This window comes from Phyllostomus hastatus, unplaced genomic scaffold (genome assembly GCF_019186645.2).
Source record: "Phyllostomus hastatus isolate PE091 unplaced genomic scaffold, TTU_PhHast_1.1 phas_contig_402, whole genome shotgun sequence".
In the NCBI taxonomy this organism is placed as follows: Eukaryota; Metazoa; Chordata; class Mammalia; order Chiroptera; family Phyllostomidae; genus Phyllostomus; species Phyllostomus hastatus.
Window position 1 is genome coordinate 5,570,363 of NW_025333873.1, and position 21,964 is coordinate 5,592,326.

At 34.7% G+C, this 21,964-nt stretch overlaps 1 protein-coding gene across 3 annotated transcripts in view; it reads left to right on the top strand.

Moving 5' to 3' along the window:
- The window catches only part of ATAD2B (ATPase family AAA domain containing 2B), a 127,248-nt gene that overhangs the window by 15,021 nt on the left and 90,263 nt on the right, over positions 1 to 21,964 (top strand). For all 3 annotated transcript variants that reach the window (XR_006786347.1, XM_045844425.1, XM_045844426.1), the window contains exons 2-10: positions 1,208 to 1,359; positions 7,247 to 7,296; positions 7,858 to 8,011; positions 9,136 to 9,238; positions 10,072 to 10,180; positions 12,434 to 12,550; positions 14,798 to 14,873; positions 16,428 to 16,526; positions 21,155 to 21,266. Coding sequence is in view for 2 of the 3 variants with exons in the window: in XM_045844425.1 (XP_045700381.1) it covers positions 1,208 to 1,359; positions 7,247 to 7,296; positions 7,858 to 8,011; positions 9,136 to 9,238; positions 10,072 to 10,180; positions 12,434 to 12,550; positions 14,798 to 14,873; positions 16,428 to 16,526; positions 21,155 to 21,266 (972 nt within the window). In the remaining variant the exon portion in view is untranslated. The remainder of the gene's footprint in view (positions 1 to 1,207; positions 1,360 to 7,246; positions 7,297 to 7,857; positions 8,012 to 9,135; positions 9,239 to 10,071; positions 10,181 to 12,433; positions 12,551 to 14,797; positions 14,874 to 16,427; positions 16,527 to 21,154; positions 21,267 to 21,964) is intronic.

Below are 21,964 nucleotides of genomic sequence, written 5' to 3' on the forward strand. Positions count from 1 at the left end.
GGCAAAGTGGGGAGAGGAAAACTAGTGAGGAGAGGAAAGTAGAATGTCAACTAAAACATGTAGAAGGAATGATGGGATTAGGCAATCATCATCATAATGGTATTAGATAAATGCAAGAGTAGTCAGTGAATGCTGAGGCTGATGGGTGGAGGTTTGATGGGGCACAGGATATTGCTGATATCAGAATAATTCCACATACTATCGTCAAATACAAAGGGAAAAATAGACTTGACAGTGGAGAAACTTGGCCGACAACAACTTGACCAGGTGATCAAGGTGATAATGATGGGTAGGTGTAATATATACAGTAACATTTCTGTATATTTTTTCCAAGAATGTGTGGCCTGAATCTGGTTATGAGGAGCATGAAACAGACCTGGAATGAAGGTCATTCTGGAGAATGAAAGGCGTTGTACTCTTTTTTTAAAAAAAGATTTTACTTATTAATTTTTAGAGAGAAGGGAAGGAAGGGAAAAAGAGAAATGTTGGTGTGAGAGAGAAACATCAATTGGTGGCCTCTCATATGCACCCCAGCTGGGAACTGAACCTGCAACCCATCCATGTGCTGCTACTGGGAATTGAACCAGTGACCCCTTGCTTTGTGGGAAGTTGTCCAACCAACTGAGCCAAACCAGTCAGAGTGCTTTGTACTCTTTTCAGTCAAGGTCATGAAAGATGGGGAAAGACTAAAAAGAACTGTTCCAGATTGAAGGGGACTGAGGAGATCCTATAGCTAAATACAATTTATGTGTTCCTGGATAGGATCTTGAACCACAAAGGAGAGACATTGTTGGGACAATTGATAAAATTTTCATGTGTCTGTGGATTGACTCTGTTGTGTATCAATGTTAATTTCTGATTGGGATGGTTGTGTGATGGTAATGTAGCAGAGTGTCCTTGTTTTGGGATGTGGACAGTGGAGTATTTCAGAGAAGAATGTGGAATCATGTCATAAAAAGATATATAAGTACCTTTGCTGTAAGCTGAAACTATTTTATTTTTTGGGGGACTATTTAAAAATAGAAACAAGACTAAACATACTTTTCTAACATTTGTTTCTGTATTTACAGATTATTACATTTTACTACACTTATAGACATTCATACAGTATTTATTGGTTGAATAAATATTGTTGCTTTCTCAAGAATTTAATAATTCTGTGTGTTTCAGCAGGAATACTAAATACATTTTGAACTTTGTCTTTCAGAAATCTGAGGTTGATGGTAGTTTAAGTGATAGCCACGTGTCTCCTCCAGCCAAACGCACTTTGAAACAACCTGATTCTGTTTGCAAAGACAAATCTAAGTCACGAACTACTAGTCAGAGAGAGGAATGGAACATATCAACTGGACAGGCCAGGTGAGAAGTGATAACTCACTGATGGTTTTTTCATGAATTGTTTAATGTGATTCAGGGCTGATGTTAATGCTAATTTTCTTAAATTGTAAAACCGCTAGTATCTAGAAATACTTATAAGTTGCGTTAAATTTACCTTATTATCTTATTTTCTCTAAATATGCTATAAAATATATTTGTTTTATAAAAATAGTATATAATAGAAACCTATTACTAAAACAATATGGATTTTGATAGATCTTAAATGTATATACATGTGTATAGTCCTGAAAATTTAAGTAAGAACATATGGTTAGAATTATTTTTTTTATTTGAAAATAGGTAGAATACCCCCTTTCTAAAATGATTAAATATTCTACTTGTATTGACATACTAAAATATAATAAAACCTAAATTAAATTTTTAAAGAAATTTTTCATTTTCACCTCCTGTTTCAACTTAAATTTGTGTGTCTGATTTAATATGTAGCAGGAAAACTTAGTTTTACTTACCAAAGTAAATGGTAATAATTTAATGTAGAGAGGATAAGCACACACATACAAAAGGTTTCAACTCTGAACTCAGAATCTTCTGCTTCCCTTTTCTCAAAAGTCTTTGATAGAGAAGTGCTGATAATAAGCCAACTGCAAAGGAAAATAAAAGGGAAATTCTTTGGTTTCCTTTCTCCTTGAAGTATTTAAAAATATTTTGATTTTATGTATTTATATTTATATTTATATTTTTAGTGAAAAAATTATTGGGGTTATATAAACTTGGACAAGTAGTTTATATTTACTAGTCTTCCTAAAGCGTCTGTACCTATTTCAGTATGGTCCAGAAAAGGTACCACTTCATTTAAAATTTTTTTCTTTCTTTTTTTAAAAACATTAAAGATTTTTATTTTTCAATTATAATTGACATTCAATATTATATTAGTTTCAGGAGTACAGCATAGTCATATTTTAAAGTTTTTATTTTGCATTGTCTGGGAGCTAAGTAGAAAAATACAGGGGTTACAGTCTATTGCTTTTTTCCCCTCCTTTCTCATGTTCATGTGTGAGATGAAATTGATGCAGATCACTGTAATGAGATCCTCAAGATGCGTACTGCCCTTTAATTACACTTCCAGACTTTATACCCCTGTTATAGTCTGTCTCTGGTATTTATTTAGTGAGTATGAATCAGGCTTCTTTTTCTGGATAAATGTTTCTAAAAACTGTTCTTTTAGTGTTAAAGTTTGACTTTTGACTCTAAGATAATTTCAACAATTTAATTCAAGTCTGAGGGTGTAGTACACTAGATTTCCCTATCTTATCCGCTCAGACGGCTTTTATATAAATTGATGTCTTTCATAGACCTCAAAAATTTTGGGGGGAAGAAACATAGTTTTGCTTCCTTTTAGGTCTTTTAGAGGTGATACTCTAAAAGATACTAAATATATTTAGAGTAAAAAGCTTAAATAATGAATGCTAACAAAATTAACTGTTTCTGTTTTGGCAGAAGAATAATATTTAGCATTTCACATTTTATTTTTATTTTTTAAAAGACTTTATTTACTTTTGGAGAGAGGGTAAGGGAGGGAGAAATACAGGGAGAGAAACATGGATGTGTGAGAGAAACATCCATCGGTTGTCTCTCACATGCCTCCAGTGGGATCAGACCCGCAACCCAGGCATGTGCCCTGACCAGGAATTGAACCTGCGACCTCTCAGTTTGTAGGCTGGCACTCAATCCACTGAGCCACACCAGGTAGGGCTAGCATTTCACATTTTAAAAAGTTTTTTTGAGTTAAACTTTCACCTAGGAATGTAAGTGCTATACTTAGAATCTTTTGGTGTTTTGTATGATGTGAAATGTCATGGGACCTATTAGGTACAACAGAATCAAATTTTAAGCAAAACTTGTACTTAAATATATTTTAGATTTTGAGATAGCATAAATACAAACATAAGGACTTATTTGAAGGCTTCTGGTTGTTTTTATGTTATGAACCTGAGAATCCTGGTTTCTTTATTTTGTAATCTAAGTTCTTATGCTGAAGGTAAATTATTAATTTTTTTGAAGATTTTATTTATTTTTAGAGATAGGAGAAGGGAGGGAGAAAGATGTGAGAGAGAAACATTGGTTGGCTGCCTCTCCTATGTGCCCCGACCAGAGAGACTGAACCTATAACTCAGAATGTACCCTGACCTGGAATTGAACTGGCGACCTTTTGCTTAGTGGAACAACATCCAACCAACCAATTCTTACAAATGTTTATTTGGAGAAAAAATGACTGTGGATAAGAATTAGTATTAGCTATGGAAAATAATGATTCCTAAAGGACTTTGCAAAGACTGCTAAATTCTAAAGAAATTAGTGTTGATTGGTAAAAGTGACTTTTCTACTTAGAGAGATGTAAGTGATGAAGAGAGAGGTAAAAGTGGAACTAGAATTTCTAGGTTTTCATAAAAAATTTGAAGTACAGTTTTCTTTTGGGGAGAAATCTGGGCTTATATATTTGAGGCCCAAGTTCATCAATGTAATTAAATGATTGATTTTGTGTGGTCAAAATATTTACTCTGTATTCTTTATCTTATATGTAGAAATTCACAAATATCCATGCTAACCTAGATGGATGTTAGTGCTTACAAATATTTTGAGTGCAGAATCCTATTTTATGGACTTTTGGCAGCTGGCATTTATTTAGCCAGTGTACATTTATTTAACTTGGATGCTATATGTGTGTTGTTGTTGGCAACCTGGGGAAAGTGGCATGCATTTGATGTCTCTAGAAGAATAGAAAGGCATACTCTATGATACAAAGTTAAATCTTTGAGCCCTGGCTGGTGTGGTTCAGTGGGTTGAGTGCTGGCCTGTGAACTGAAAGGTTGCTGGTTCAGTTCCCGGTCAAGGCACATGCCTGGGTTTCGGGCTAGGTCTCCAGTTGGGGGTGTGCAAAAGGCAATCAATTCCTTACACATTGAAGTTTCTCTCCCTCTCTTTCTCCCACTCTTCCCCCTCTTTAAACAATAAATAAAATCTTTAAAAATCTTTGATAAGACAATCTGTAAACTTAAATGTATTGTGTGAAAAACTTTTGTGGTCAGGTGATGACAGAGTTGTGAGGTGGTGGGCTAAATGTAACCAGCAACCTACATTAGAATGCTGAGGCATATTGGAATTGAAGGGTGGTAGGACTTATGGCCTTCCACACTGAGGCTTTTGCTGAATTGATTTTTAAAACCCTCTAAATCATTACACGCCTTAGGTTCATTTGGGAAAGGGAGAATAAGTAATGACTTTTAATTTGGTATTGCATTGCTAGTTGCTACAGATAATTAGTGGTATAGAAAACTCTAATATAATGGTTGGCTAGTAAAAAGTGATAGTGTCTTCATTTAAAAAAATTTAGGAAACAGATATAGAGAGATATTTCCCACTGAACTCTCTTTTTTAAAATAAACAAGGGAGACTTTATGATCATAAAGGATTTATTAGAGATTCATTTAAGCAGTGAACCCACCTGGTTACATTTTAAGTAATTAACTTTTGGGAACATTGATTCAAAAGACTTTTAAGCCCTGGCCTGGTGGCTCAGTTGGTTGGAGTGTCATCCTATACACCAAAAAGTTTCAGGTTCAATTCCTGGTCAGGGCACAGCCAGCCGATGTTTCTGTTTCACATTGGTATTTCTCTCTCCTTCTCTTTAAAAATCAATAAACACGTCCTCACGTAAGGCTTAAAAGAAAAAATAAAAAAAGAGACTTACTACACATACAGTATTGTATAGGCAGGCCAACCTTTAAAGTCTCAGTATTTTTATATACGCAGTATTTAATATTGTCTGTTTTTTTTCTCCCCCCCAATATTGTCTGTTTTTAAAAAACTTATTTTTATAAGATAAATTATAATGGTAAAATGCTGACAGAGATCTGTGATCGAAAGATATTAGATCGAAGGACTTGTGTCCCCCCTGCTCCCATAAGATACCCCTCATTAATAAAGAAATAAAAGCTAAGTAAGCACTGTCTTCAGAGGGACAAAATGCTTATGTGCTTTTTTCCCCAGTGATGGTGCTACTGTTCAGAAAAGTTTTAAATTGTTTTTGTAGAAATACATTAGGGTTAGCACCTTATTCTGAATAATTTAAGTATGTGTACTTTTAACTATTTGGTTTTACATATAGCTAAAATTCATTTGGAGCCAAGACTTGTGAATAAATAGATTAGACTGAATTAATGTTGTAGAGGGTTCAAAGCCAAAGTATATAAACTGATTTTTTCTATTTGGTTTTAAGTGGATTTTGAGAGTGATTATAGAGAATTTCACATATATAATCTTCTAAGGAATGTCCTGTTAATATACTTATTTCATTACTTTGTAGTCAAATTCAAATGCCAGGAGGATTGTGTACTTGTGTAATTGTGTGCTAAAAATGAATTACTTTTGAAGAGATAGTATTAGAAAAATATAGTTTTGTTGTTTTTCTGGGGGAAAGGAGGGCTAGAGTTTTTGTTTTTGTTTTTGTATTTTTTTCAGTCTTAAGATGTGTAATAGTTCGAGTTTTTGTTCATATCTTTTAATCATCCTAGCTGTGACCTTTACTAATAAAGGTCACAGCTAGGGATATTTATAATGAACAGTTATAACATTTAACATTTATGATTTAACACAAAAAGTGCCAGAATAACCAGGAACATTAGAGTGTTTTAGCTAAAAAAATTTATACAGCCCTGGCCAGGTAGTGCAGTTGACTGGAGTGTTGTCCCGATATATGAAGGTTGCAGGTTTGATCCCCAGTTAGAGCACATGCAGGGAGAAACAGTGAGTGCATGGATGGGTGGAATAGTCAATGTGTCCCCCTCTCTCTCTCACCCTTTTTCTCTCTCTAAAATCAATCAATAAAAAATGTTTAACAATTTATGCAAATCACATAGAAGACGATTGTATATATTTACTATTTTCTGAATGTCTTCCTTTGTTCTTTTATATTTGAAAATAATAATTGAATTTTTCAGAAATACTTTAGTAAGTTTATACTCACAGCTGTTTTATTATGTAACAGTTTAGTTTTATTTTTTAAAGACTTTATTTATTACATTTAGAGAGAGAGGAAGGGAGGAAGAAAGAGAGGGAGAGAAACATCAATGTGTGGAGAGAGACATCTATTGGTTGCCTCTCACATGTTCCCAGGTGGGAACCTGGCCTGCAACCCAGGCATGTGTCCTGACTGGGAATTGAACCAGCACCCTTTTGGTTTGCAGGCCCATGCTCAATCCACCGAGCCACACCAGCCAGGACAACAATTTAGTTTTTGAACTTCCTAATTATAGTAAGGTGAATGGTGATTTTTTTCTTAAGTCTTCATGTTTTGGTGACCATTTAAATATATCAGTAACATTTTTCCTCTTCCACCCAAAAGGCAGAATTGCATAATGACTGTTTTTGGGAAATTAGCAAGTTTTTATTATCAGTTTAGAATGTGTAATAAAATATGTGAAGAAATTATTAAATGATATTGGTGTTCAAGTAATTTTTTCTTCTAACAAAAGATTGTTTGAATAAATTTGTTGTTTCAATTTTATGCTGTTAACCAAATCTATAGTAAAGGTCTGCGACAGTTGCTACTAATGACCTCAGTTAATTTATGGTACATGTTAGGCTTAAGCCTTCTTACTGGATTTTAACTTAGAATTGAAGAGACAGTAAGTTCTATTATTAAAGCTGTTTTTGAAGTAATGAAATGACTCAGTATATTTTGTTAATTGGTATATTATCAATATTATAGTGAAAAAAGTCTTTTTTCTTAAAAAAGGTAATGTTATATTACTGACATTTTAAAGATTAAAATGATTCCACCACTATTGTGTTTTTTGCTTCTTTAAGTCAGTGTTGATATGTTTACATATTGAATATAATTATGTTCTAGGTTAACTTCTCAGCCTGGAGCTACATTACCAAACGGACATAGTAGCTTATGTGAGTATTCTGTTATGAAACTGGTTAGTATTAAAATTCTTTTTTTTTAAAGATTTTATTTATTTATTTTTAGAGAGGGAAGGGAGGGAAAAGAGAGAGAGAGAGAGAGAGAGAGAGAGAGAAACATCAATGTGCAGCTGCTGAGGGCCGTGGCCTACAACCCATGCATGTGCCCTGACTGGGAATCGAACCTGCGACACTTTGGTTCGCAGCCCGAGCTCAATCCACTGAGCTATGCCAGCCAGGGCTGTATTAAAATTCTTATAGTGTTGTTATATTTAAAGCCTTAAAGTGGGGTAAAATTGATTTACTAGGATGCTTAGCATACAGTTGGAAATGATTGGATTTCAGTCACAGTAAATACATATGTAATTGTTAAATGTTGAGAAATTAGTACAAGAGAAATTAAATTATGACAGATTGTAAACATTCATAGAAAATTTAGATTATTGGATAAATAATTTAAATTTGAGAGGTTATATTAAACTTTTTGTAGTCTTTTAAAAGTAATTTTTTCTTGTTATATTCTGTACTTTGAATTGAAAATCTCTCTTCTTGTAGCCCTTCGAAGTCACCCCCTTCGAGGGGAAAAGAAGGGAGATGGAGACCTTTCATGTATAAATGGTGACATGGAAGTCAGAAAAAGTTGTCGTTCCAGGAAAAACAGATTTGAAAGTGTGAACCAGAGTTTGTTGTTTGATCAACTAGTAAATAGGTATGAATGCTTATGCAGTAAGCAGTTCATTTAATTGTTTGACTTTAAGCCATTATTTTATAAGTTTATTTGAATTAACAATGGTTAGCAGTGATTGTGAGTTCCTAGTCAGTTTACTATATTTAATACAATTTATATAATAGTTAAATTTCTGTCATCCTATTTAAACTCTGTGCATAGATACTATAAAAAGTAATTCTGTCTTCACTATAGTCATTTAATATTTTCTCATTTAACATTTGTATTTGTAATAATTTTCAAACAACATTAAGTTCTCATTATTGATGGTAGTTTTGCTTAGTTAAGATTTTGAATTGAAGGTCTTTTTGAGATGGTGCATGTGGGATGTAGCTAGTGAGCCAGCCTAGCTAACTGCTTACATCTACATGCAGTGGAGCATTATTCTCAGGTAATAAATGATCCTACTTAATCTTTGCAATGGCCTGGACAGGGGAGGTCAGTGTAATGCCTATTTGATAGAGAGGAAATTATATTCTATCGTGGTATGGTCAAATTTGGGTATTAGTTGTTATTTTTACTTTCTTCTAATTTTTAAGACATTTTTCTATTACAATTTACATTCAGTATTTTGTATTAATTTCAGATGTACATTTGTTTAAATGCTTAGATCAGTGTCTGGAAAAATAGTAAGTGTTTAAAAGATAAAATGTGCTAACTAATGTCAGCATATAGTTTATAGATGGCAGTGTTCTCTAATTCTAAAAAAATACCTGTTCTATTATCTTACTGGTTTTAAACATTTACAAATTCTTTATCCTATATAATTCTTAACACCATCTTGAAATACAACAGTTAAATTAGTTATTCTTTTTAGTGCCTTGGATCTGGTAGTAAATTGTAGTGGCATTATGGATTTAAGTATTTGGAGCCTTATAAACAAAAATTTCCTACTTTGTAAGTTTTACTTTAACAAATATACTAAGGTAGAAGATATTTTGGTTCCATTTTTGGGGGGAGCATTATCTGATGGATGCCAATTCAGAAAGGGGTATTATGTACAGTTAATATCATAGACGATTTATTGTGCTTTGGTGATGATCTCTTTCATGTGGATGGCACGCTTCAACAACTGTCTAAACCCTCGTTTTATTTTATGATCATAGTACTGCTGAAGCTGTACTGCAAGAAATGGACAACATTAACATCAGACGGAACCGTCGTTCAGGAGAGGTGGAACGACTTCGAATGTGGACAGATACAGAATTTGTGAGTATACTAACTTTAACAACCTTTGCAATTTTTAGTTTCTATTGAGGAAAAAAGGGAGAGTGAACAGCATTTGGATTTCCTTGGATTAATAGAATTGTTCCCTCTTCATTTTTAGTGTAGAATTTTATTGCTTTCTTGCTTCTTTTATCCATACCCTGCTTGTTACAACCTTCCACTAAAGATCCTTTCTATACTTTTGCCAGAGGAGTCATCTGAAAGTAGAGCTCTGATTCTGTAATTTTTTTATATATAATTCTTTAATTTTTTTTTATTGTGTACTGAATTGATTAAAAATACTTTGGCCTTCATAATCTATTTTCAACTTTATCTTCTCACACACCATTGCCCAAATATAAACAAGTTGTTCTTGTTCTTCTATCTTTTACTGCTCTTAATACTTCCAGTTAGGGGCTGATGCAATCCTACCTTGTTTCAAGGTTCATATCAAATGTTGCCTCTCTTCCCTGCCTTTCAAGAGGAGGCTGTCTCTTTGAATTCTACTTTGTACCTTTCTTTATGGCATTTAACTTGTTTTATTTTCTTTTATGGTTACTGTGATTTATTCCATCCTACTAGACTGTGATTTGCTTGAGAGAGAAAGTATCCCATGGCATTATAGTTTACAATTTTCAAATATTTTATTAAGTTTTATTTATTTATTTTCTTGTCTCTTACATTTATTGAGTTCAGGAAGTTTCATTTCATGAATCTGTGCCTTGCAAATACATGGCCAATAACTTTTATTGAATGGGCATGTCCCATTGGATTATAATATTTATAGCCAGGAATAAATTCTATGTTAATATTTGACAGATTTCTTTCTTTAAAAGGAAAATATGGATATGTATTCAAGAGTGAAAAGGCGAAGAAAGTCACTGAGAAGAAATAGCTACGGGATACAAAATCATCATGAAGTCTCTACTGAAGGTGAAGAAGAAGGTTTGTAAAACCTTCTTCACTTTATGAAATAAATACTAGAAAATTCAGGTAGAAGGAAAGAAAAATATGTATAAATAATAAATGTGTAATATTGCTGGGCAGGTGATTTTGGCTGTAGAGGTCTATATTTTGTATAATGTAGAATAATTTTTATTCAACTGACATTCTGAGTTTTCCTTTTCTGCATTGGAATAAAGCCTTTAGTGTACACCATATATTGTCATATAATGTACCTTGTTAGTAGCTGTTGGTAGTCCTTAAGTGACCTAATCTGGCATTGCCACCAACTGATTTGCCTGTTACGTGATATCTGTTTTGTATTTAGGTACCTACTAATCAGAAACCTCTATCCAAAGGTACATTCTATCCATAGCCTCTAAATCTCTGATTATTTGAGTCCCAAGTTTAGTTATGAACTGAGGAGTAAATGGTGAAGTCTAGAAAAAGAGGGACTGGTAGTACTAGTAGAGTGTTCTACTATTCTTTTCTAAGGCATGTCTGGGTTCTGAACTGAAGAACCCCAACTTTGTAGGGCTGAAACTGGGAACATGATATAAATATGTTTGCTTCAAGGATTATAAATGAATGACTAGTACATCTATAGGATTTAATTCTGAGATGTTAATCTTCTTCTTACTCTTCCTCTCCCTCTCCTTCGATATATTTATTGATTTTTAGAGAGAGGGAAAAGGAGAGAGGGAAACATTGATGTGAAAAAGAAATGTGAATTGGTTGCCTCTTGCATGCACTCGACTAAGGACCTGGCCCACAATTCAGGCATATGCCTTGACCAGGAATTGAACCTGTGGCCTCTTGGGATGGCACTCTAACCATCTGATCCACACCAACCAGGGCAGGAGCTAACCTTCTTTATTGAAGTGAATTAGAAGATTTGGTGTATTGTAAATGCAGGGTACTTGTATTTTACCAAGAAACATTGCTAGTTCCCATGATTTGTGTAACTTAGATGGATAAGAAAAGGTTTATATCTCATATTCTATAATTAATATATTAATAAATTATGAAGAGCTGATATGTCTAATGAAGGTACTTTATTGAAAAATGTTATTATAGCTAGCACCTCTATATTGCTTTCTTTGGAGAAAATCAGTGTAGGTGAGACAGATTTATAATGTGTTTCTGAACACTTTTGTGGAGCTTCCAAAGTAGATTTGACAGGTACAGAATTTCTTCCCATAGTAAATAGTGTGTTATTGTGCAGGCATTTTTTCAAAAAGTATTTTTTAAAAGTTTAGGAAATTTGTTTGGGCACAAGTAATTTATAGTATTATTCAGATAATATTTTAATTGCTGCTTTTCTCTATAACTTAATAATATAATTTTTTTAAACTTAAAATAAACTTTTAGATGTCATAAATAGAATGTGAAGTCCTTCACATTTTTAGTCTCCTATTTCACTCAGCATCAGTGGCTATTAAAAAATTTTTCTTGTGCCTTAATATGATTGTGTTATATTGACAGTTCTTATGGTTAAAAAGTTAATCATAAAGTACATTGCAGTTGAGGACCTTAAGCCTATAAGTTTTTATCAGACTGTTATTTTAAACTGTAAATAAAGGTCCCATCACAGCTATAACCAAACAATTTTTTAAACCACTTAAAGAAAAACTTTTAGGATTTATGTATATTATAATTTATTTATTTTTACTTGTATAGCTAGGTGAATTATTATAAAGCGATCACTAATGTTCAAGAAGCAAACTATAGGGTTATCAATATCCTGGAAATTTGCTTCATGTTCCCTCCCAATTCCTATCTGCATTTTCCTACCAAGTGTAACTAATCCATGTTTACCTGTTGTCAACAGGCTAACAAACTGTTATACTGCCAACAAGATTGCTTTTGCTGTAACATTAATAATTATCTTGTAAACATATATATTTTTCAACTACCAGGTCATATTTGAACACTAACCTAATTCAGTGTTTAATTGGGCATTGCATGAATTTTGCTGTAGTAAAATTCTGAATCATAAATAAATCAAGTGCTCAAATATGACCACATTGACTTACTTAGCAGAGAACTATATTGATTATTTATAGGAAAGGCGTTTTCTTTTATATCTATGTTGATTTTTAAGTATATTGATTTATGCTATATTATGAAATGCTGATACTTTTAAATATCACTTCGAGTAGAAAGTGAAAGATAAAATGTAAATATTCAGTTCTGAAGTGGACTAATCCTGTGTATTAAAACAGTGCTTTTTTTTGTGTGTGTGGGTGAAACTAGAATCTCAAGAGGAGGATGGAGATATAGAAGTTGAAGAAGCAGAAGGAGAAGAAAACGATAGACCATATAATTTGAGACAAAGAAAAACAGTGGATCGATACCAAGCACCTCCAATAGGTAGGAGACTCTAAAGAATTTCTTTCTTTTTGTAGTTGAGTAGCATATTCTACTTCATCTCTTTAAAAAATTAGTGTTGCTTAATTTAAAAGAATGAAATCTCTTTTAGGTTTCGTACATCTTTTCCTATACGTACTTCTATTTACACACAATGGAAAGAAACTTGAAGTACGTAGTTGCAACGTAGAATTGCATTTTTATTTAAAGAAACTTTTAATAAATACCGCTCTTACTTTTATATTACTTTATAGTTTATTGAGCACTTTCATTTACAGCAGTTCTTTAGGACAAGTATCTATGTTCCCAGTGGTCGAATAATTTAGTCACAGAAGGGGTACATGGAGGCAGCATGGCCAATAACACAGGGTCTCTTTTTAAAGGAAAAAGTTTAAATCTAATAACAAGTAATAAATTTCACAGGTACTATTTTATTGACTTTTTCCAGCTCTTGGGAAGTTTCATCACTATTGATTCCCTCTAGATTTTTAAAAATTGAGTTGTAATTCACATATCATGAAATTCACCATTTTTGCTGCTTTTTAATATGTGCAATTTATTGATTTTTTTTGTATAGTCACAAGAGTGTACAGTCATTACCACTATCTAATTTTAGAACACTTTATTATTTTCACACCCCGTCGTCCCTTGCTCTAGCCTTTGGCAACTGCTAATTTACTTCCTGTCTCTGTAGGTTTGCCTATATGTGACCTTTTGTGTTTAGCTTCTTTCACTTAGCATAATATTATCAAGAAAGAGCCTAGATCTTTTTACTCAAAGTATGTTCTAAAAGAATGATTGATTCTCTGAAAGGGGTCTGTCAGAGTAATTTCATTAGAAGCTTGCCTAAGTATGCAGATACGTCTTCTAATTAAGAGTCACTGTCACAGAAAGTCCTGTTAATAATGGGAAAGGTGTGTTGGAACAGAAAAAAGACTGAATCCTTTTTCTAGATTAAAAAAAATCTTACCGCAGTATAACTGAATTATAGTCCATTGCAATTACACATATTTAATGTGTTTAATCTGACATGTTTGAAATACCTTAGCTATATCCCTGTGAAACTATCACCATAGTCAAGATAATGAACGTGTTCATTGACCCCCACATTTCATCCTGCCGGTTTATAATCTACTAACATTCTTATGCCCTACCCCCCTCCCAATCCTGAGGCAGTCGCAAATCTGATCTGCTTTCTTTCACTATGGATGAGTTTATATTTTCTCAAATATTATACACAGTAAATAGTACGTACTCTTTTTTTTTTGTCTGACTTCTTTCTCACAGCATAATGATTTTAAGACTCATCCATGTTGTTGAACATACTGTGCCTTTTTTTTTTTTTTTTTTTTGCTGAGTAGCATTCCATTGTATGGATATATCACAATTTGTTTATCCATTGATTTGTTTTATGGGTATTGGGATTGTGGCATTTCTAGTGTTGGCTATTATAGAGTTGTTATGAACATTCATCTGCAAGTCTTTATTTAGACACGATTTCATTTTTCTTCTAATCACCCAGGAGTCGAATAGCTAGGTTTTACGGGTAGGTATATATTTAACTTTCTAAGAAACTGCTACCTGTTTTCCAAAGTGATTGTACTGCTTACTCTCAATAAGATACTATGAGAATTCTAGTTGGTTCATGTTTTTGCCAATACTTGGTATAGTCAGTTTTAAAAATTGCTTTTAATATGTATTTATTGTAGTTTTAATTTACATTTCCCTAGTGACTAGTAAAGTTGAGTATCTTTTTATGTGATGGTTTGCCAGTGTTATCTCTGGTGAAGTGTCTGTTCAAATCTCCTATGCATTTTTTCAGTTAAGTTGTTTATTTTCTTATTACTGAGTTTTGAGAGTTCCTTATGTATTCAGGATGTCAGTCCTTTATCAGATAGGTGATTTACAAATATTTTCTCAATATATAACTTGTTTTTTTATTCTCTTTCTGTGGCTTTCAAAGAGCAGAATTTATAATTTTGAAGAACTCAATTTATCAATTTGTAAAAGATGGATTGTGCTTTTGGTGTTGTATTTAGACTTAGTTTAACACATTTTTAGAATGGTCACTTGCAACTTAGACCACAAAGTTTTTGTTTTTGTTGTGCTCCTTCTAGACATTATTTGGAACTTGAAGACAAATAAGACTAGTTTCTTTCAGAAAGTTAACAGAAGTAATTTCTACCCCTTTAATACATCAACTTATCATTTTATTATTAGTTATTTCTATATTATTCTTTTTTCTTTAAGTACCTGCTCATCAAAAAAAGAGGGAAAACACACTGTTTGATATTCACAGATCTCCAGCAAGAAGAAGCCATATCAGGTATGTTTTGTTGGCTTTTGAAAGGAGGAAATATTTATATCTGTCATTTAGATATGTCCTTTAAATAATTCATTATGTGATGCCTTGTAATTACAATATAGGTATTGATGCTGTAAATGATAATGCCAGTGAGGGAGTAAATAGCATCTTTCTTTCTTTTTTTTTTTAATTTTATTTTTTCTATAACAGTTGACATTTGATATCATCTTATATTAGTTTTAGGTGTGCAGCATAGTGGTTAGACAATTACAGAATTTACAAGTGATCCTCCTGATAAATCAAGCACCCACCTAACACCGTGCATAATTATTACAGTGTTATTGACTGTATTCCCTATGCTGTACTTTACATCCCCATGACTGTTTTGTGACTGCCAATGTATACTTTTTGATTCCTTCACCTTTTTTACGCAGTCCCCCAATCTCCTCCCCTCCAGCAACCACCAGTTTGTTCTCTACGCCTATGAGTCTGTTTCTGTTTTGTTTGTTTATTTTGTTCTTTAGATTCCACATATAAGTGAAATCACATGGTATTTGTCTGTCTTGGTCTGGCTTCTTTCACTAGCACAATACCCTGTAATGTCCATCCATGTTGTCACAAATGGTCAGATTTCATTCTTCATTATCACCAAGTAATATTCCACTGTATTTATGTACACATATTTTTTATCCACTCATCTGTTGATGGACACTTGGGTTGCTTCCATATCTTGGCTGTTGTAAACAACACTGCAGTGAACACAGGAATGCATATATCTTTTCAAATTAGTGTTTTGGTTTTCTTCAGATATACTCTTACATTCAGAAGTGGAATTGCTGGGTCATAATGCAGTGCCATTTTTAATTTTTTGAGAAACCTCCTTATGATTTTTCATAGTGGCTGTCAATTTGCATTCCCACCGACAGGGCACAAGGTTACTCTTTTCTCCACATCTTTGCCAGCTTTTGTTTGTTGATTTATTGATGGTAGCCATTTTGACAGGTGTGAGGTGACAGTTCATTGTGGTCTTAATTTGCATATGTCTGAGGATTGGTGATGTTGAGAACTTTTTGCTATGTCTAATTACGTTAATGTACTGTGTGCATTGTTCTGCACCTTGTTTTTTCATTTAATTCATTTTAATTGTCTTTTCAGTATAGTGAAATTTTACATTTATGTTCCAGTTGCATAATATTACATTTGTAAATATACTATAATTTTCAAACCAGTCCTTTATTGAGAACAAGGTTGTTTTCAGCCTTTTGCTGTTGTAAAATATGATATAATAAACACACTTGCATAATTGTCATTTACATGATACATGTGCCTTTCTGAACTACCTTTTTAAAAAAATTGTAGGCTCCCTATTCTCCTGTTTTTTTTTTCTTTGTGGAACTTACTGTTTATACTTCATTAGGTGTATACTGAATGAGTGCAAGGAGCTTAGTAACTATTTCTGAATGAACGGATGAATGTATTTTCTACTAAGCTAATTGTGGATACAATGCTTACAATATGTTTTTAAAATCCATTTGCTGCTGTGATGATTTTAAGGATTTTACTCTCTTTAAATAGGAGAAAGAAGCATGCTATTCATAGTAGTGACACAACTTCTTCTGATGAAGAACGCTTTGAAAGAAGGAAATCAAAGAGCATGACAAGAGCAAGAAATAGGTTAGTACAATTTTATCGTTATTTCCCTTGTAGAAAAAAAAACACTTTTTATATTTTGAATGTGGTTTTTATCTTTACTAGCATTTTTCTAACACTGATACTCAACACATATTTTAGACTAGAGTAATGCACTGACTTGGTTTTTACTAATTCTTAGAGGAGACGTCTGACCTTGGGTTACTTACTGTGTAAGTATTTGGTAAAATAGTGTGTGGAAGGCAAAGGGAGAAGAGCCATGGGAAAGAGGCTGACCCTCTATGGCAGCCTGTTTCTCCATACTCCCCCTCTATCCCACATTCGTTCAGTGAGGCTGATTTCACATGCATGTAATGACGACAGCACTCAGAGTGAGATTTGGTTTCTAACAGAATTATCTTAGGAGCCCTTGGGTTTTTATTGGAAAATTTGTTTGAGTTTTGGTTGAATGAGTGCCTCTGGTAGTCTTTGCCTAACTAGGGTAAGTGACTGATTACCACATGGCCCACTGAAACCTCAAAAGTTTTCACTGGGGCAGAGAGAATCAGTCTTTTGTCTAGTAAGTAATTAAAGCTTTCAATTATAATTAATTCTTTAAAATTTGAGTTTATTTTCTAGCTCATACTACTGAAGATAGATTATATTTTGAAAATTTGTATTTGGCAAAGCATTTCCATAATTTGGTGTTATATATTTGTTGTAGAAATACCAAGATTTTATTTAGCAGGTCTTGGAAACAAGTGTGGAGTGGTGTAGATTGTATGCAGACAAGAATTCCTCCTGTAGATGGTGGAAAGAAAATGTAAGAGGAAAATCTAAGTTTAAATGATAGAATTTGATGCCTGTTTAATCTGAACTATTCTGATATCTGCTTTGGAAATATATTTTTAAGAGAAGGTAGCACTCAGAAATGTTATCAAAGTTACATTCTTTATAGAAGCTATATATTTTTAAAGCTGTTTGTCATTTTTTGGTGTTTACCCAAGGTAAAAAGAGTGAGTAGATTATGTTTTCTTAGGGGTATTAAACTTGAATAATACAGTATAGGATTTTAGGTAGCTAAAGGTCTATTTTAAGGTAGTTACACAAAAGATAAAACTGAGTTCTTAAAATGAGACCTAGGCTTGGTTTCCTTTGAATAAAAGGGAAAGAAATTTCTTCAGTCATGTAAACTGAGTAGGTATGTTCACGTACTACCTAAGGATAAATTTAAATATTATAAGAAAGCTTTACTTCATTTAATGCTATATATTATAGTACTTATAGTCGATCTATAACTTTTACTTGTATAATATGGAATATCAGGTAAGTTATGTTTCCTAAGTTGAAATAAATTGTCTTTTTTGGACAAATAGATTCTTTTTTTTTTTTAAGTATATGTTATTTATTATCTATTACAGTTGTCCCATTTTTCTCCCTTCACTCCCTTCTGCCCTGCACACCCCCTCCCACCCACATTCCCCCCTTTTCATTCATGTCCATGGGTCATACTTATAAATTCTTTGGCTTCTACATTTCCAGTACTATTCTCACCCTCCCCCTGTCTATTTCCTACCTACTATCTATGCTACTTATTCTCTATACCTTTTCCCCCCTCTCCCCTTCCCATTCCCCTGTTGATAACCCTCCGTGTGATCTCCATTTCTGTGGTTCTGTTCCTGTTCTAGTTGTTTGCTTAGTTTGCTTTTGTTTTGTTTTTTTAGGTGTGGTTGTTAATAATTGTGAGTTTGCTGTCATTTACTGTTCATATTTTTAAATCCCTTTAACATTTCATATAATAAAGGCTTGGTAATGATGAACTCCTTCAACTTGACCTTATGTGAGAAGCACTTTATCTACTCTTCCATTCTAAGTGAAAGCTTTGTTGGATAGAGCAATCTTGGATGTAGGTCCTTGCCTTTCATGACTTGGAATACTTCTTTCCAGCCTCTTCTTGCCTGTAAGGTCTCTTTTGAGAAATCAGCTGACAGTTTTATAGGAACTCCTTTGTAGGTAATTGTCTCCTTTTCTCTTGTTGCTTCTAGGATTCTCTCCTTAATTTTAATCTCGGGTAATGTAATTATGATGTGCCTTGGTGTGTTCCTCCCTGGGTCCAACTTCTTTGGGACTCTCTGAGCTTCCTGGACTTTCTGGGAGTCTGTTTCCTTTGCCAAATTGGGGAAGTTCTCCTTTTATTATTTGTTGAAATAACTTTTCCACTTGTTGCTCTTTCTCTTCTCCTCCTGGTATCCCTATAATTAGGATGTCGGAATGTTTAAAGATGTCCTGGAGGTTCCTAGCCTCTCCTCATTTTTTTTGAATTCTTATTTCTTCATTTTCTTCTGATTGGATGTTCTTTCTTCCTTCTGGTCCACACCATTGATTTGAGTCCTAGTTTTCTTCCCATCACTATTGGTTCCCTGTACATTTTCTGTTGGAAACTGCCCTGCCTGGTTTCAGAAGCTGTAACCCCTGCCAAGGCTAAGGCTGAGGGAACAACCTTAGACTGTAAGCCAGCAAGGAGACAAAAGCTTATCTCCCTGGCAGGAGCTCTGATTCTGCTCCTTTTACTTCACCCTGCCTGGTCCTCAGTGCTTAGTCGGTTAGCCAATGATAGGTAAGGTTCCCCAAGGAGAGAACCACTTAAGACAGGCATGATCACATATGAGGCCCCCAAGGAAGGACTTTGAGGGATACAGCAAAAGGGGGTGATGGACCCTGGCCCCTCGGCTTTGATAAAGACTGAGTCCTCATTGTCTACAAGAAAATCACCTAATCTCTTGGCTGCCTTACTTCCCTTGCTCCACCTAAGCCTGAAACAATGACGGAGGGTGGTGCATCCCTGTGCTGGAAAGGGCGGGTTCCCCGGGTGATCAGGCCTAAAAAAGAATATGTAAATTCCTGTGAAACCTGCTTTGTTCAGAATGCTCTCAATTAACTGATAAGGGTCCAAGCAAGAAGTAAGTTTGTTCCTCAAAGTTTTTTGTTTTTTTTTTAAGATTTTATTTATTTCTTTTTTAGACAGGGAAGGGAGGGAGAAAAAGAGAGAGAGAAACATCAATGTGCTGTTCCTGGGGGCTGTGGCCTGCAACCCAGGCATGTACCCTGACTGGGAATTGAACCTGCGACACTTTGGTTCGCAGCCAGAGCTCAATCCACTGAGCTACGCCAGCTTGTTCCTTAAAGTTTTATAGCTCTTTAGCTATCTGACCCTGACTCAAAATAGGCCCTCAGAGTTCTTTGTTCTTTATTGTTTGATCCTTACTGCCAGGTAATGATTAATGAGCTTTACCTGAATTCCTGTGTAAACGAATCCAATGAAAGCCTGCTCCAGCGGGAGAACGGAGCACTCTCCCCTAGGGAGGGTGGCTGAGGTGCTTTACACTGGAGAGAGTGGCCGTTCCTATTTCCCCACAGGACCTGGTAGTCTCTGTATGTTTTTCTCGTGTTTCGACAAGCCATCCGCAGCGTTCTGCGGTCACTGCAGGTTGGTGGCCGTGTCAATTTTCCTTCATTTCATTTAGCATAGCCTTCATTTTTTCATCTAATTTGCGACCAAATTCAACCAATCCTGTGAGCATCCTGATCACCAGTGTTTTACACTGTGCATCTGATAGGTTGGCTATTGCTTCATCGCTTAGTTGTATTTTTTCTTGGAGCTTTGATCTGTTCTGTTGTTTGGGCCATTTTTTTTGTCTTGACGTGCCTGTTACGTAGAGAGGGGTGGAGCCTTAGGTGTTCACCAGGGCACGGCAATCCACGTCGCTTAGTTGTGACGCTATTTGTGGGGGAGGGGTCCAAGAGGGAACAATGGCATTTGCTCTGCTCTCTTTTGGCTTTCAGTCCCTTCCTGCACTTCCCCCAAGCAAACCAGGCCCTTCTGGTGCTGATTCCCAGGTAGGTGGGCTTGTGTATATTCTGAGACCCTGTGGGTCTCTCCAACCAACTCTTCTGTGAGGGTGGGAATTTCTCCTGCTGCCGCCTCAACCCCCACAGGTGTTTTAATCAGTGGTTTGAGGCTTTATTTCCCCATGCCGGAGCTCTGGGTTGTGAAGTGTGTCTTGCTCCCCAGTTGTTCCTCTGGGTTTATCTGGGCATGAATGTGGAATTGCCTGTTCCACCAGCTGCTGCCACAGTCTTGCTGGCCAGCTGCAGCCTTGCGCGTCCTGCTCCACAATCCGGTGCTGGGTCCGCCAGCTGCAGCCTTGCCCGCCTGGGTCCTCCAGCCATTGCCTTACTTAGTCCTCTCCTTGTGCCCATCTCTGCCCCTCCTACCAGTCTGGATGAGGGTGTCTTCTTGAACCCCTTGGTTGTTGGACTTCCATGCAGTTCGATTTTTTTTTGTCAGTTCTGGTTGTTTTTTGTTTTTAAATTGTTGTTGTCCTTTTGGTTGTGCGAGGAGGCACAGTGTATCTACCTATGCCTCCATCTTGGCCAGAAATGTGGACAAATAGATTCTTGACCTTGTTTTCTTTATATAGTGAATAAATTTATTTTTGGCCCATTGAAAAGAATTTAGAGAAAGTAGTTTAAAAATATGAAATCTTTTGATATTATTTTCTGGTTTATGATAAAAAGGAGAAAGGTGAAAATGTGTCAAAGATTTAAATTTATTTTGACATTAAAAATGTGAAACACTTAATGCTATCTACTTGAACTTTTATGAATTTCAGATGTTTGCCCATGAATTTAAGAACAGAAGATTTAGCTAGCGGTATTCTTCGAGAACGTGTCAAAGTGGGTGCAAGCTTGGCTGATGTTGATCCAATGAACATTGATAAATCAGTAAGTTTCGTAAATGTTTTTCTAGAAGGTCCTTTTTTTTAAAAAAAAGGTCATTTCTTGTTTCTAAAGCAACATACAATATAAGTAGCAAGTCTAGATATTCCCATTAGTGTTGTATACACATTGATGTATATATTTTTGAACCTAGACTTCGGATCTCATAAGATGTTCACTCAAGTTTTTCCTTTTTTTTTTTTTCTCTATTGTTGTGTTATTGGAGTGTAAACTGAAAAATGGTTAGGAAATGAGGCTGACCCTGTGATAAAGCAGTGCGGCATTATTGAAGCTGCTTGGGTTTCAAGATCATATTTGCATTTTAGACAGATCACTCTGTCTATGATGTAGTTAATGAATTTGAGGGCAGCAAGGCTGGCATTAGGGAGACTGGTTTGGACACAGTTGTAATCTAGGAATCTAGAGTAATAGTCATGGTAGAAAGTAGGGTAACCATGAGTGGAAGTAGCATATGGATTTGGCAGAATTCAGAAGAGAATTCAGTGTGACAGAATTTGATGAATTAATTGCTTTTTGAGAATGAGGGAGAGAAACAAGCTGAATGTGTTACCTAGGTTTCTGGGTTAAACAACTAGGTGGGTTAATGGCTTCATTCTCTGATGTAGGGAACATAAGACAAGAAATGTGTATTTGAGGGTGAAGATGATTTGGTTTTAGACGTGTTTTGGTATCTGTGGCACATC